We start from the raw sequence: 15461 nt of genomic DNA on the forward strand, positions 1-15461 counted from the left end.
GAACCCGGGTTGGCCACGTGCAGGGCAAATGTCCTACCTGCTGTGCTGTCGCTACAGCCCCCTACCTATCATTCTAGATGCTCCCTATATTCTTCCTGCTACTCCTGGACTTCCAGAGAAATCTCAAGTGTTGTAGGTCTCTTTAGAGGAGGCAGCCAGTGCTTATTTCTCTGTTGAAAATGCCAGCAGTTGGGCATGGGTCAGTGAGGTGGGCACATGCCTGGCTTGTTTCAATCCCTGAGTTTGATCCCCAGCACCACGTGCCCCAACCCCCACACCCCCAAGCACCAGCATAGCACCTGAGTGACCACCCAGCTCCCCTCCCCTCTAGTATAGCTGCTCATGTCCCTGTTTTTTAAGGAATCTTTTTATTTTTTATTTTTTAAAATTTTTTATTAGTGAATCACCGTGAGGTACAGTTACAAACTTATGAACTTTGTGTTTGCATTTTGTTTACATCCCTCCACCAGTGCCCATTCTCCTCCACCAATGTTCCCAGTATCCCTCCCACCCCCCCAACCCACCTCTGTGGCAGGGCATTCCCTTTTGTTCTCTCTCTTTCTCCTTTTGGGTGTTGTGGTTTGAAATAGAGGCAATGAGTGGCCATCCCGTTTGGTCTATAGTCTATTTTCAGCGCGTATCTCCTATCCCATGGGGGTCCTCAAACCACACTTTACTTGGTGTTCCATTCTCTATCAGAGTTGCCCCTTCCTCCAGCGTGTGAGGCCAGCTTAAGGAATCTTTTTTAAAGGATTTAAGAAGCCAGAAATTTCGGGCAGAATGTTAAAGAGAGAAATTACAATCAAATAGAATCTCTCTGTTTGGGGGTTACTGATCTGTGCTCTCAGACAGCTAGCTGGGGGGCGTGGGGGAAAGGGTTGATGCTTTATCTATTATGATTGGATGGCCAGAGGTATACTTCATTCACTGATTGCCTGGTTGAACCGGCTGTCCAGGGTTAGTTGGTCAAATTGCTGATTGGTTTGCTGGCTGGCTAGCTGGCTGGCTATTGGTTGCATTCCTGATCCTCAAATATTGAGTGATTGGCTGACAGGCCCATTGGTTCCTTGATTGGCTGACTAAATTGATGCTGGTTGGTGGTTGGTTGGTTAATTGGTTGAGTAAATAGCTGTTTTGTGATTGGGTGATTGGTGTACGAGCGTAAATTATGGTGCATGAGCTCAACTAAACTAGTTTATCTTTAAAGTCAGGAAGTTTTGTGGGGGAACAGGGCACATGCCTTGCATGCGGCCAACCCGTGTTTAATCCCCAGCACCACATATGGTCCTCTAAGTCGCCAGGAGAGATCCCTGTGCTCAGAGCCAGAAGCCCTAAGCACTGCAAGATGGGTCCAATAGCCAGTTAGTTAATTAAAACAGATGGTTTTCATCAGTTTGACTAAACTGTTACTAATTCTGTGGTATTAAACAATTTACTTTAGCCTGAAAGTCTCAGTTCATTCTATAAAATAATAATTTTTTTCACACAGTTGTTGTAAAGATAAAGGTGATATTACACAAAAGCTTTATGTGGTTCCCATGTTGTATTTGTTAACTGTTCATTAGTATATGTTCAGTATTTCAAAGATAAAGGGAAAAGTTTGAGTTATTTCTAAAAGGAACAAAAATTAGTGGAAGCAAATAATAATTTTTAATTACTTTTCATTTATCTTGATCTTTACAATATATATTACTGCTGGAAATACGTTACAGATGAGAAATATACCTACCTAAGAGGGAAGCGCAGCATGTAGAAAACTCAGAAGCACACACACACACACACACAAAAAAAAACAGTTTTTTTCCTTGACAGATTAAACCTCACTTTTAAGCCCTCTCTCCATTTCTTGGACTTCCTCGGGGTCTGTCACTGAATTATCACAGCGGATTTTTCCTTGCCATGGAGGACGGTGCTTACACAGGCGTCATTTTTTCGACTGAGCATGTGTGTTTTGTGAATATTCCTTTAGGTACACTCCCATATACACAAAGGGTGTGTAACTGGCCTAGAAGAACGTGATGGAATACGATAAACTTGGGATCTGTAAACCCAGGTTGGATCTGTATAAACATAGGAAACGTTTTCCGATTCGGCCCGAGAAGGAATGTATAAGCAGCAAACCCTGGGTATGACCCAGAAAAGAGGTTTATTCCGAAGCCCCCAGGTTGCTGTTCTCAGCTCAGGGTCCACGAAGCTGGAGTAGCGCATCACTGCCTTTTCTGTGCCTCCTCGTCCTCGCAGCTGTGACCTGTACAGGAGTTACTTCAGGACGGGACGTCCCTGGGTCAGAGGTCACTTGCTCACTTGAGGTCTGGCTCTGCCCTCCTTTAATTAAAGCCAATTCCTGACCCACCACCCCATCTTTTGCAGCCGTTGGCATTCACCTTCATGCCACCTGGGCCCTCGTCCAGAGAGTCTGTGTTTCTCAGAGGCCCACAGAAACCACCTCAGGAGTCTCAGCCTTGTGACTAACCGGCTGGTCTTGGTTTTTCAGCGCCGTCTGGGAGATGCGGCCAAGAAGGCCATCAGCAAGCTCCAGGTCAGGACCATCAAGAAGGGCGACAAGGTAACTCATGGCCTTTCGTGTTCTGGGGGGGGCGGCTACACGCAATGGCTTCAGGCCTTCCTGGGAATGAGGCTGGGAGAGGGAGAAGGGGAAGAGAGCATGTACCAGGGCTGGAGCAATAGCACAGCGGGTAGGGCGTTTGCCTTGCACGCAGCCGACCCGGGTTCGATTCCCAGCATCCCATATGATCCCCTGAGCACCACCAGGAGTAATTCCTGAGATGCAGAGCCAGGAGTAACCCCTGAGCATTACTGGGTGTGACCCAAAAAGCAAAAAGAGAGAGAGAGAGAGAGAGAGAGAGAGAGAGAGAGAGAGAGAGAGAGAGCATGCATGTACTTCCTGCATGGGCCCATGGTTATACCTCCCTTCTTAAATGTAATTTAAAGAAGCTTCTAAAAGGCAGCCCGTAAGACAGCAGGGTTGTTATTAACTTGAATTTTTTTTAAGTAAAACAAAAGGGGGTACTAGGAGATAGTATAACAGGTAGGGCACTTGCCTGGCATGCAGCTGACCTGGGATCAATCCCCAGCCCCTTAGGAACCGCTACGAGTGATCCCTGAGCACAAAGCCAGGAGCAAGCCCTGAGCAATGCTGGCTGTGGCCCAAAAACAAGAAAAGAAAGTACCTGCCCCCAAAGTGAAAAGTAGAAGTAAAAGAGGTGGAGCCAGAATGAACTTCATATGCAAAGCATTACCTGAGATGGAAAGGGTCCCAAGTTCTAACGGGGCTGTCTGGCAGCCACTGTCAGAAAGACACAATAGCGGATATTCAGTGACATAGCGCAGCAGGTAGGGCATTCACCTTGCACGCGGCCGACCGGGTTCGATTCCTCCACCCCTCTCGGAGAGCCCGGCAAGCCACCGAGAGTATCTTGCCCGAACAGCAGAGCCTGGAAAGCTCCCTGTGGTGTATTTGCCATGCCAAAAACAGTAACAACAAGTCTCACAATGGAGACATTACTGGTGCCCATTCAAGCAAATTGATGAGCAACAGGATGACAGTGACAGTGATACAGTGAATCACTATGAGATGGGCTGGAGTGATAGCACAGGAGGTAGGACATTTGCCTTGCACGCAGCCGACCCAGATTCGATTCTTCCGCCCCTCTTGGAGAGCCCAGCAAGCTACTGAGAGTATCCTGCCCGCACAGCAGAGCCTGGCAAGCTCCCCATGGCATATTCTATATGCCAAAAACAGTAACAACAAGTCTCACAATGGAGACGTTACTGGCACCAGCAAACTGATGAACAATGGGAAGACAGTGTTACAGTGTTACACTATGAGATATAGTTACAAAACTTTCATGTTTGAGTTTCAGTCATACAATGTTCCAACATCCACCCCTCCCCCATCCCAACCCTCTCTCTCCCTCTATGGCAGACAATTTCCCCCATTCTCTCTCTACTTTGGGGCATTATGGTTTGTAATACAGATACTGAGAGGCTATCATGTGTGGTCCTTTACCTACCTTCAGCACACATCTCCCATCCTGAACAATCCTCCAAGGGACCACTAAGACACATCATTGTCTTAATGATCCCCTCTCTCTCCCAGCTGGCTTCTCCCTCAGCTCATGAGGCAGGCTTCCAACCATGGGGCAACCTTCCTGGCCCTGTCTCTACTGTCCCTGGGTGTCAGTCTCGTATTGTGTTATTTTATATTCCGCAAATGAGGGCAGTCCTTCTATGTCTGTACTCTCTTATGACTCCTTTCACTTAGCATGATGCTCTCCATGACCATCCACCTATAAGCAAATTTCTTGATGTCCCATAATTCATACAGCAAGTCCAAGCTGGGTGCCCATTTCTGGGCACTCTGAAACCTAGTGTCTGGTCTCCCAAGTCAGCACCCCCTGGCTATAGGATGACGGCATCAGGTGCCACATGGACACAAGGCTGAGGAGGGACCATGAGACAGTCCCGTCACGCAAAGGTGCTCCCAACATTTCCCAGTCTGGGAGAAATGTGCAAGCCTTAGCTCTTAGCATGGACTCGGAGCTCCCTGGGGCCTCTGAAGGGTGAGCAGCCGCCCTGCCGGGCGGGGGACGCTAGTCTGAACAATGGACTCGTCTCCTTCGCTAAGTGCTGCTGTTTTTCAGTGACATAAAAGTTCCATTTGTTGCTCTTTAGAAGAGAGGCTTCACTGACAAGTATGAAATGAGATTTGCAATTAGATGTATCATAATTAAAGCTAAAGTATTTTTCATTACCTTTTCTCCCAGAGAATAATAAAAAGACAAAGGACTCTGACGTTAGTAACCTACTCGGAGGGTACTCAAAGGGGCTTATCGGGTTACTTGGAAAAGTGCTGGAAGCTGCATTTCCCAGCTCTGTGCCATGAGGGAAGGAGTTACTGCGTTTCCGCCTCTTCTCCGTAAAGAGTTATGTCTCATCCTGGAGCTCTTTCAGGAGAGGCGCTCTCACTAGAATATTAGTATTCATACCAGAACCTTAAATATTGTTTCTTCACAAAAGCACCTGCAGGGGGGCTGGAGCAATAGCACAGCGGGTAGGGCGTTTGCCTAGAACCAACCCGGGTTCTATTCCCAGCATCCCATATGGTCCCCCTGAGCACCGCCAGGAGTAATTCCTGAGTGCAGAACCAGAAATAACCCCTGTGCATCGCTGGTGTGTGACCCAAAAAGAAAAAAAAAGAGAGAGGGGAAAAAAAGCACCTGCAGGAGGGCCTGAGGGATCTTTTGGAGGGGAAGGAGTTCACCAAGCACACAGCCGGCAACCCCTAGGCCTGTAGGGAAGGCAGAAACAAAACAGTGGCTATTGGCAGGAAGAAGGGGAAGCATCGCTGACCGGTCACCTGGCACCTGGACAGATGAGAATCTAGCCCCAGGGGCAGGCCCTTCAGGTGATGTGCATTTTTGAGGTGAAGGGAGAACGGGGTGCGGTTCTGGGGTGAGGCTCACCTGTGCCTTCTCTCTTGCAGGAGACGGAGCCCGACTTCGACAACTGCGCAGTCTGCATCGAAGGGTACAAGCCCAACGACGTGGTCCGGATTCTGCCCTGCCGGTGAGTGTCGAGGCTTCTGCTTTGACTGGACAGTACCTGGAGGCCACGTTGGCCTCTGCTCCAGCCTTTCTCTGTTGCCAGAGCCAGTGGCCCAAGGGCTCATTCTTTTGTGTCACATTTCCCCCAGCAAACATTTCATCTTGTGCAATGAAAACTATTGTCCCAACCTGCTGGCCACCAGAGGAAGTTCTGTCGCTCTGAACAGGAGCTTCCTGGTGTAGGATCAGATGATTTCACTCCAGGTACAATATTCCTTGAACCACGGGTGTATGACCTCCAGCACCGGTGCTTGCTTTTGCAAGAAGAGTTCTCATGAACAGACTCTTAGACCTGTCTTATGAATGAATGGTCATCGAGGGCAGCACCCAGAGCATGGTCAAGAGAGAGTGGGAAATCAAAGGTGGGTCCCATTTTGGTCAGGAGAAAGGGGCACGTCAAAGGTGGATTCCATTTTCCGTGACTTCGTACTGACAGGAAGAGCAGCCAGCCCCCCAACACTCAAGACTCTGGGGGACCATGCCAGTCTGTAAAGTTGGAAAAGCTCCCAGGTGATTCTCCTATAACCCTGATTCCTTTCTCAAATGGAAATTCATCACTAAGGTGCCTGAATTAGTTTTTAAAAAGTTAGAATTTGGGACCAGAAACGTAGTATGGGAGGGAAGGCACTTGCCTTGCATGTGGTCACTTCACACTAACCCTGGTTCAAATCTCTGCCTTACATTTGGTCCCCTGAGTTCAAAGCCAGGAATTTCCCTGAACACTGCCCAGTGTAGCCTGCCCGCCCCCCAATACACACACACACACACACACATACACACACACACACACACACACACACAAAATACTCAAACATTTATGAAGTTAAAAATCTGTAAATACTTTGAGAAAATCATATATTTTTAAGTTGTATTAAAGCTCTGTTTCTATCTTTGAAGCCTAGTTTTTTAGTGTTTCTTCATGGTGGGATTATTTTAAAGCTAAAAAAAGTAAAGTATGCCTTGAAGGAAAGCGTTCACTTAGATTAACTAGAGTTGTCTTAGAGTATTTAAGTTTTGAAAGGGTAGAAAATTGCAGAGATCAAAAACAATCCACCCGTTCATAAAACAATGCAACCTTGAGAGCTATTTACTAGGAATACCAAAGAAATGAAATACGCCTTAGGGTCAGAGAAAGAACTCAGTAGGCTGAATGCCTGCTCTGCTGCTTCAGACCCAAGTTCAATCCCACCAGTTACTGTGTGGTCCTCTGAGCACTGCTGGAAGCAAGCCCTAGACACAGAGCCAGGAGTGACCCTGATCCAAGGGAAAAGGACCCAAAGAAAGTATGCTCTTCCCCCATCCAAACACACACACACACACACACACACACACACACACACACACACACACCAGTACTTTCAAGGAGAATTTGCCCACCATGATTTCCAGAGCTTTGATGCTCTAAGGCAGTCACTTAAGGTGACTCCCAAGGTCGGCTCCTCTCAAGGGCACTGGCCCTCCTGGTCTGAGTCACATTACCCTAGACGTTAGTGCCGACTTCGAGAAGCTCTGGCCGGCCCCTGAACTGTGGTATCTTTCATTTCTGCTGTCTTTGGAGAGAGTTTTCTGAAGCATCATAGCTTGCCTCCCCTCGGCTCCGTGGGGATTATTTAGAGCCTCATGGGAGGGTGCCTACTAATTAAGAATGGAAAAAACCAAAACAAAACAAAGAAAACCCTGAAGCCAGTGAGTGACGGGGCATATCTTTTCCAAAGACTCCAAAGAACTGGACGCAGGTCGTTAAGAAAATGCATTCCTAAAACCACTTCTGGCGTTGCTTGGGCCCCAGAAATCAGTTCATCGAAAAGTTTGCTCCTCTTCCTGTCTTAAGTGCCACTGGGATGCGTGGACAGACGCGTTAGCCAGACCCCACCGGTGGGGAGCAAGAAGTCAGGGGTCTGGGGCCAGAGCCACCGGGCAGCAGGAGGACCTTCCCCTGTACACAGCCCTCAGGCTCGAACCCCAGCACCCAGGATGGGCCCCTGAGCACTGCTAGGAGCGATTCCTGAGTGCAGAGCCAGGAGGAACCCCTGAGTGTCTCCAGGTGTGCCCCCTCCTCAAAAAAAAAAAAATTCTCAGACGAAATTTTCTTTTTTTTTCTTTATTTAGTTGGTTTTTATTTTCCTCTTTGAACTTCCACCCCCAACTTAACCCAGGTAATAAAGGTGTTCACATTTTGTAAGATGAACGTAATATAATTCCTACTAAAATAGTTCTTTTTTTAAAAATATTTATTTATTTTTAGATGTTTTTTGCTTTTTTTTTTTGCTTTTTGGGTCACACCTGGTGATGCACAGGGCTTACTCCTGGCTCTGCACTCAGGAATTACCCCTGGCCGTGCTCAGGGGACCATATGGGATGCTGGGATTCGAACCTGGGTCAGCCGCGTGCAAGGCAAACACCCTACCCGCTGTGCTATCGCTCCAGCCCCTAAATTTATTTATTTTTATTGAATCCCCATGTGGAAAGTTACAAAGCCTTCAGTCTTAAGTCTCAGTTACACAATGCTCAAACACCCATCCCTTCACCAGTGCACATATTGATTTCAATTTGTTTTCACTGCTGGGGGGTCGCACCTGGGACCTCCCCATCAGGCAGTCGCTGTTCCTCTGCGCCAGCTCCTCAGCCCTGGCTTGCTGTCCTCATGCAGTCAGATCGCGTTGCTGCAGCCATAATTAGGCTTTCGTGAGAGATGAACATTCCAGATCCCCTTGTACAGTAGAGTCGGCAGGGCAGGGTGGGGTGCGGGGGCGGCTGGGGGTGGGAAACGGCGGTCATTAATCAAGGGGGGAAAGTCATTTTTCTGCATTTAGCATACATGCAGAATAAAACGCTGGGGCTTTGGTTTCATTCAGTAGCCCTGGCCCTGGTCTCAGCTCAGGCCCTGGTTCTGTTTCTTTAGCTCCCTTCCCCGCCTCTGCTTTTATTTCCTTTCTCTGGGCCTTGCTTGAAGGTAGCCCAGGCCGTGCAGGGGCACCCACACAGGTTCCAGGCAAGGCCCATTTGATCTCGATTGGCCCACGCGGCTCCTCTTTGAAGAACTCCCATATTTGTTTCCATGGCTGATTTTAAAATCAAGATATTTTTATGCCTGTTACTGATTTCGGCCAGACAGTTTGCATTAGTGGATGTTATCAAACGAAGAGGCTGGCATTTGCTTTTTTTTCCCCCTCTCTTTTTCTCTCCTTTAAATGGGATACTTCCCTCTGGGGTATTATTAATCCTCTGCTCCCAGGAACTTCATAGACTGACTTTTTTTGTGATTTCCAGGCTGACTCATCCACAGAATCCTTTGTCTCTCTTGGACAAAGAACCGTTTCCCAAAAAAACATTGTAGAGAATTCCCTTTCTTCTCCCAAATTCTCTTCTTTGTCTCTTGTCTTTCCAAATTACCCAGAATTTCCTTGTGCCAGGACTTTTGCAGGAGTTTTCTCGTGTTTCTCTCTTGGAGACTCCTGCTGGCAGAAAAGTGACAGATGGGCAGCCTGAGAGATAGCACAGCGGGCAGGGCACTTCCTTGCATGCAGCTGACCTGGGTTTGATTCCCAGCATCCTGTATGGTTCCCCCAAGGACCACCAGCATTAATTCCTGAGTGCAGAGCCGGGAGTAATCCTTGAGTATCACTGGTGTGGCCCCCAAATATAACAACAATAACAAACTAAATTTTGTTTGTTTTTGTTGATGGCCCCTCTTGATCTGAATTAAAATTCCGTCATGTCCGTCACACCCTCTATTTCCTCCCCTTGCTCTACCTTCTTTTGTTGGGGTCCCCCATGCATCCCGTGAGTTCCCAGGGATGTAGGGGAACATATCCTTTTAGGATGAGGGGGATCTAGAGGCGCATGTACCACCCCAAGAATGGACAGTTCCCACATCTGTCCCACTCAAACCCACTAAGGAGCTTTGGTTGCACCATGGCAAGCTCAGGCCAAAATTAAAATGGCATTTTAGGGTTGGGGTTTGTTTGTTTGTTTGTTTGTTTGTTTGTTTGTGTGACTGAAATTAGTGTTTATGAAGATTTTTAGTGGCCAAGGAAATTTCCTGGATGTTGCATTATTTTTCCTTGTGCAGAGAATAGGTTGGGCTCTAATTCTTCATTAGATTTCATGCCTCATGCCCTCTAGTCTGCAGTGGTTCTTTGCAGGGCATTGGAACTGCACAGTTTTTTTTTTTTTTGCTTTTTGGGTCACACCTGGCGATGCACAGGGGTTACTCCTGGCTCTGCACTCAGGAATTACCCCTGGCCGTGCTCAGGGGACCATATGGGATGCTGGGATTTGAACCCGGGTCGGCCGCGTGCAAGGCAAACGCCCTACCCGCTGTGCTATCTCTCCAGCCCCCTGGAACTGCACATTTTAAATGTATCTCAGAATAGAACCCTCAGGGCAAGGGGAGATTCTAGTTTGATACTCTGTGTGTGTGTGTGTGTGTGTGTGTGTGTGTGCCATAAATTTTTTAGTAACAAATGCTTCTTTCTGAGCAACATGCATTTATTTCAGAGGCACATGTACTACTACCATAAATGAAAAAAGAGGGGCACGGAGATATAGTGCAGGAGGTAGGGTGCTTGAGTTACATGCAGGTGACCTGGATCACCTTTTAGTCCCCTGAGCACCACCAGGAGTGATTCCTGAGCACAGAGTCAAGGATAACCCCTGAGCATCACTGAGTGAGACCAAAATACAAACAAACAAAAATTTAAGAAAGTGACGTGTCCTACTCTAAAGGAACACAGGTGACGTATGAGCACAGACCTAACCATAAGTGAGATGTATGATAAAAATAGCAACTTAATTAAAAATAAAAAAAACCTTGCAGAGTCACTAATATTAGACTTTAAGAGAAATTTCACAGGAAATAAAAAGGTCAGATTCTTCTATTTTTCCCACAATAGTTTGCTTTGCCCAATACATTCTCTTTATAGAAAATTTGTATATTGGATAAATATTTAATTATCTTCCTAACTACCTCGTGCAATTTCCTCATCGCTAACACTTGACTGAATTCCATTTAATTCCCATGCCCACATTTGCACATTTGAGATATGACTGTTCAACATCATTTAATACCCTGCTGTCACCAGTTAACATGATAAGAATTGGCTAGAAACAGTCCAAGATTCTTTGGGGTTCATTTTGACCTTGCTCTAGGCCCTGGCTCTGCAGGAGTTGATCAGGTCCTATCTCATACAAACAACCCCAAGAGCCTGGCGTGTTGGTGATTTCCAGGAGTCACGGTCTGTTGAGTGGGCCACTCAGACTATGCCACTCAAGTTAACTAAGCACGTGTTGTGACTCGCGTTAACTTCCGTCTTACTAATCTGTGGATGACCTGTGGTGCACCATCAGCCCACCCAACCAGAGAAGACAGAAAAGTAGCTTCTCCCGTCAGACCAAACCCATGGGGATTGTGCCTGCTGTGCAGCAGGCTGCCCTGCAGAGTGCCAGCTGTCACCTTTGGATGGCAAAGAGAACCTCTGGTACCCTAGGGTCCGTTTCAGTAGGGCACTGTGACTTTGGTCCAGCATCGACCTTCCCAGGGCACCAACTTGTCACTGTTTCATTTTGTAAGTAGTGTTTCCCTGGAGTATATCCTGCCTGTGCTTGTACCTTGTACCGAGCTGTCCCATCAGGACGAGGAGGAAGTGCTTGATGAGAGTAAGCCCATAACTGTACCCATCCCCAAATCATTTGGGCTGGAAAATGAGGTGCTCATCCTGGCTCATGGCCGCCCAGGCACTGAACTCACCAACTATGTTGAGTGGACAGTGTTCATTGACTGTTTTATGTGACTGCTCTGGGCAGCCTCAGAGTCAAGGCCAGGCAGTGGCTAGCAGGTCCAGGTCTTGGTCAGCAACTCCTTTCCCCAACAGGAAGGCAGTTTTGTCCAGAGCAGACCTACCTGTTAGATTGTTCTGGAGGGTGTGCACGTGCAACGAACGGTGCATTTATATGAAACGGACCCTTTCCATTATTCTTGAGTTTCCAACTCACCACATTAAGGAGGTTCCCATTCGTCTACAACCATACCCCCACCCAGCTCTCGAATCTGGCAGCACTGGCATTAAGGAGATCCCCACTGGTCCACATCCCCCACCTCCAGCTCTCGAATCTCCTTTCCCAAACTGAAGTTATAGCCACCACACTCCAATCCCCAAGTTATGGCCACCACATTCCAATCTCCAAGACATGGGGATTTTTTTTTTGCCCATGGACTGTTTTTCTCTTATTGGCTTAGTGTTTATTCATGGGAGAAAATGTTGATGCAATGTGCACTGGTTGGGTGTTTGATCATTGTGTGGTTGCAGCTCAAACATAAAAGCTTGTAACTATATCTCATGGTGATTCAATTAAAAAAAAGAAGCTGATTTATTTATTTCTTTTTTTTGCTTTTTGGGTCACACCTGGAGATGCACAGGGGTCACTCCTGGCTCTGCACTCAGGAATTACCCCTGGCGGTGCTCAGGGGACCATATAGGATGCTGGGAATCGAACCTGCGTCAGCCACATGCAAGGCAAATGCTCTACCCGCTGTACTATCCCTCCAGCCCCAAAAGAAGCTGATTTAAACTCAACAAATAGGTCATAAATGCTGTGTGAGAAACTGCAGTCAATAAAGGTGTATTCTAGGGGGCTGGAGTAATAGCACAGTGGGTAGGGCAGTTGCCTTGCACGCGGCCAAGCAGGGTTCGATTCCCAGCACCCCGTATGGTACCCTGAGCATCGCCAGGAGTAATTCCTGAGTGCATGAGCCAGAAGTAAACCCTGTGCAATACTGGGTATGACCCCCCAAAAAAAGCAAATAAACAAATAAATAAACTGTCACTGTCACTGTCATCCCATTGCTCATCGATTTGCTCAAGTGGGCACCAATAACGTCTCCATTGTGAGACTTATTGTTACTGTTTTTGGCATATTGAATATGCTACGGGTAGCTTGCCAGGCTCTGCCGTGCAGGTGAAATACTCTTGGTAGCTTGCCAGGCTCTCTGAGAGAGGCAGAGAAATCGAACACGGGTTGGCCGTGTGCAAGGTGAACGCCCTACCACTGTGCTATCACTCCAGTCCCAAATAAATAAACAAAATAAATAAAAATTTTAAGGTATATTCTACAGTAAAAAAAAAAAAGAAAAAGAAAAAGAAAAAGAAAATGTTGATGCAGGATCTCAGATTTTGAATGGAGGGTTTGATGGAGGTTGACTGACTAAAAATCAGCCTTGAGTTATTCAATTCAAATCCTGATGAATGTAAATTAGACTTCTTATGTGCGGTGAGCATTTTGTGACATATACAAATACCATTACCATATGTGCAAAAATCATTGGCTCCAGCCCATTCGCTCTGGTATTCATACCACAACCTTAAATATTGTTTCTTCACAAAAGCACCTGCAGGGGGGCCGGAGCAATAGCACAACAGGTTGGGTGTTTGCCTTGCATGCAGCCGGCCCGGGTTCGATTACTCCGCCCCTCTCGGAGAGCCCGGCAAGCTACCGAGAGTATCTCACCTGCATGGCAGAGCCTAGCAAGCTACCCGTGGCGTATTCGATATTCCAAAAACAGTAACAACAAGTCTCACAATGGAGATGTTACTGGTGCCCGCTCAAGCAAATCGATGAACAGTGGGATGACAGTGACAGTGACAAAAATCATTATATCCTGCTCCTGGAAGGAATGTTATTTTATGTCCACTCTACTTCAGTTTTGAAAAGGCCTGACAGAGAATGATAATCCTCCTTGTATCTGAGAGTTGGTCCGATGAGGAAGTGAAGTCACGCTCGCTGCGTTCTTCTCCGCACTCTCCCTCTTCCAGCCTCACGGCCCTCGCCAGCCTCACGGGCCCTGTTCATTCTTTCCTGACTTTCTGCAGCCGCACTCTGGTTAACCTCCCTGTTTCTACTTCTGCCCTAAATTATTCATTCTGATGAGTCTATTTTTGATTATCCCAGTGGATTAGCTGGACACTGGGTACTTTTGTCATGAGTACAGTTTCAGATTCATCAAGAGTATCAGAAGCACGGCTGAAAAAATACTCTTTGAGGGGGTTCATGAGACTATAATTCAGTCGGCATGTTTCTGGAATATGTTTCTCTAACAAAAGAGGGGTCGCAGAAATACAAACTTGGGCTTTTTTGTGAAGGCCACACCCAGCAAGGCTCCTGGGTTACTTCTGCCTCTGCACCCAGGAATGACTCCTGGCAGTGCTCAGGAGCCATATGGGATGCTGGGGATCAAACCCAGCTAGGCGGAGTGCAAGGCGAACATCTTCCCCGCTGTGCTCTCTCTTCAACTCCAAACTTAGAGTTGAATTTGGATTAGCTCTCTGCAGTGAGACTGTGTTGGCTGGTTGTCAGGGCCACCATCATGTCAACACATCTGCAGTGTTGCTGTTCTGAGTGTGTGCTCTGACGTCATGGAGACCATGGAAGCAGTCTGTGTCTGTGGGCGCTGCCTTGCTCGCGAGCAAGAGAGTGTGCGCCTACTGCACTGTGAGGCTTCCCATGTTTTTATGCTAGACTTTTAAGAATCAAATGTGTGGTCTACTCATCCCTGACTTTTTTTGTCTCCATATATTTGTTTGGCTTTTGTGGTATCATCTTTGGATATCTATACCTATACCGCCTGAGTCACTTTTCTAGTACAGTTCTAGAACTGTCTAGAACAAACAGTTTCCATGTCTTTAAAATTTTGCCAATATCAGTTGTAATTGATATATGATTCCCCTATGCCATTTGCAGGTAGTTGATTTGTGGGCACCTATGCACTCACACACACACACACAGAGACACACACATACACACACACTTTTTTTCTTGCAGTAATGAGTGAGAGTGTGAAGAATAGCCCTGTAGGTAGACCTTAGTTCACATTTGGGATTATTTCCTTGTTCCTAAAGTTGTGGATGCAGATTGCCTGACTGTTTTCCAGGAAGTTGCTGTCCTGGGCTTTTTGAGTTATTCAGATGGAAGAAGCAGAGATGCTTCTAGCAGAGCTGCCGGGGTGTGTCAGGGTGTACACACATAAGGGGGTCGTGTTGAAGAGAGGGAGCTGGCCCAGGTCACTAAGGACCTGAGTGCCTGGCTGAGGAGCTGCTGTTTGCAGGTGCTGGGGGAGGAGAGGGAAGGGGGGCGGCTGAGGGGTCAGCTTGTGCTTCCTGCACATGTGGACAGTGACCCTGAGAGACCTGTCGGGAGTCAGGGGAGCCGGGAGGTGACAGTGCTGGCCCTGGAAATGGAGTTTCAGGGGCCCAGTGAGGAGGCCCTGGGGAGGTCAGCCCAGCCGAGTCTGCATTTCACCTAGTTGGAAACGGTCACTTCCTTGGGCAGCCGGTCAACGGCTGCATCTATGTTGTTTGGCATTTTAAGCATATTCAGATATTTCCACCCAAATTCTCAGTAAAAGAAATAGCCCAGAGCTCAAAAATTGTAGCAGAAGAAACAAAGTTAAGCCCTGAAATATATTTTCTTTACCTCTCTGCAAAAAAAAGCCTGAACTTACTTTGACCAGCCCAAAAATACTCTCCTGATAGTGTCACTCAGGCAAACCCAAATGTTCAACTGGGTGGATCATTGGTGAGTTCTCTGTGTAAAGATCTTCAAGGCACCTTTCCTCTAGCCCCTTCATTTTAGGAATGAAGTTAAATTGTAGTTATATCTGCTTATTAATGTCTTTTAGTAGTTAGGGACATAAAATGTTTCATACTGTCGTTTTTCTTTAAAATGCATGCCAGGGGCCTGGAGTGATAGCACAGCATGTAGGGCGTTTGCCTTGCACGCGGCCGACCCAGGTTCAATTCCCAGTATCCCATATGGTCCCCAGCACCACCAGGAGTAATT

The 15461-nt window shown here is 47.2% G+C and overlaps 1 protein-coding gene across 1 annotated transcript in view; it reads left to right on the forward strand.

The window, feature by feature from the left end:
* RNF150 (ring finger protein 150) overlaps positions 1 to 15461 on the forward strand; it is a 192692-nt gene that overhangs the window by 142182 nt on the left and 35049 nt on the right. Inside the window, exons 3-4 of the mRNA XM_004606202.2 lie at positions 2495 to 2566; positions 5507 to 5589. Coding sequence (XP_004606259.2) covers positions 2495 to 2566; positions 5507 to 5589 — 155 coding nt within the window. The remainder of the gene's footprint in view (positions 1 to 2494; positions 2567 to 5506; positions 5590 to 15461) is intronic.

This window comes from Sorex araneus, chromosome 7 (assembly GCF_027595985.1).
Source record: "Sorex araneus isolate mSorAra2 chromosome 7, mSorAra2.pri, whole genome shotgun sequence".
Lineage (NCBI taxonomy): Eukaryota > Metazoa > Chordata > Mammalia > Eulipotyphla > Soricidae > Sorex > Sorex araneus.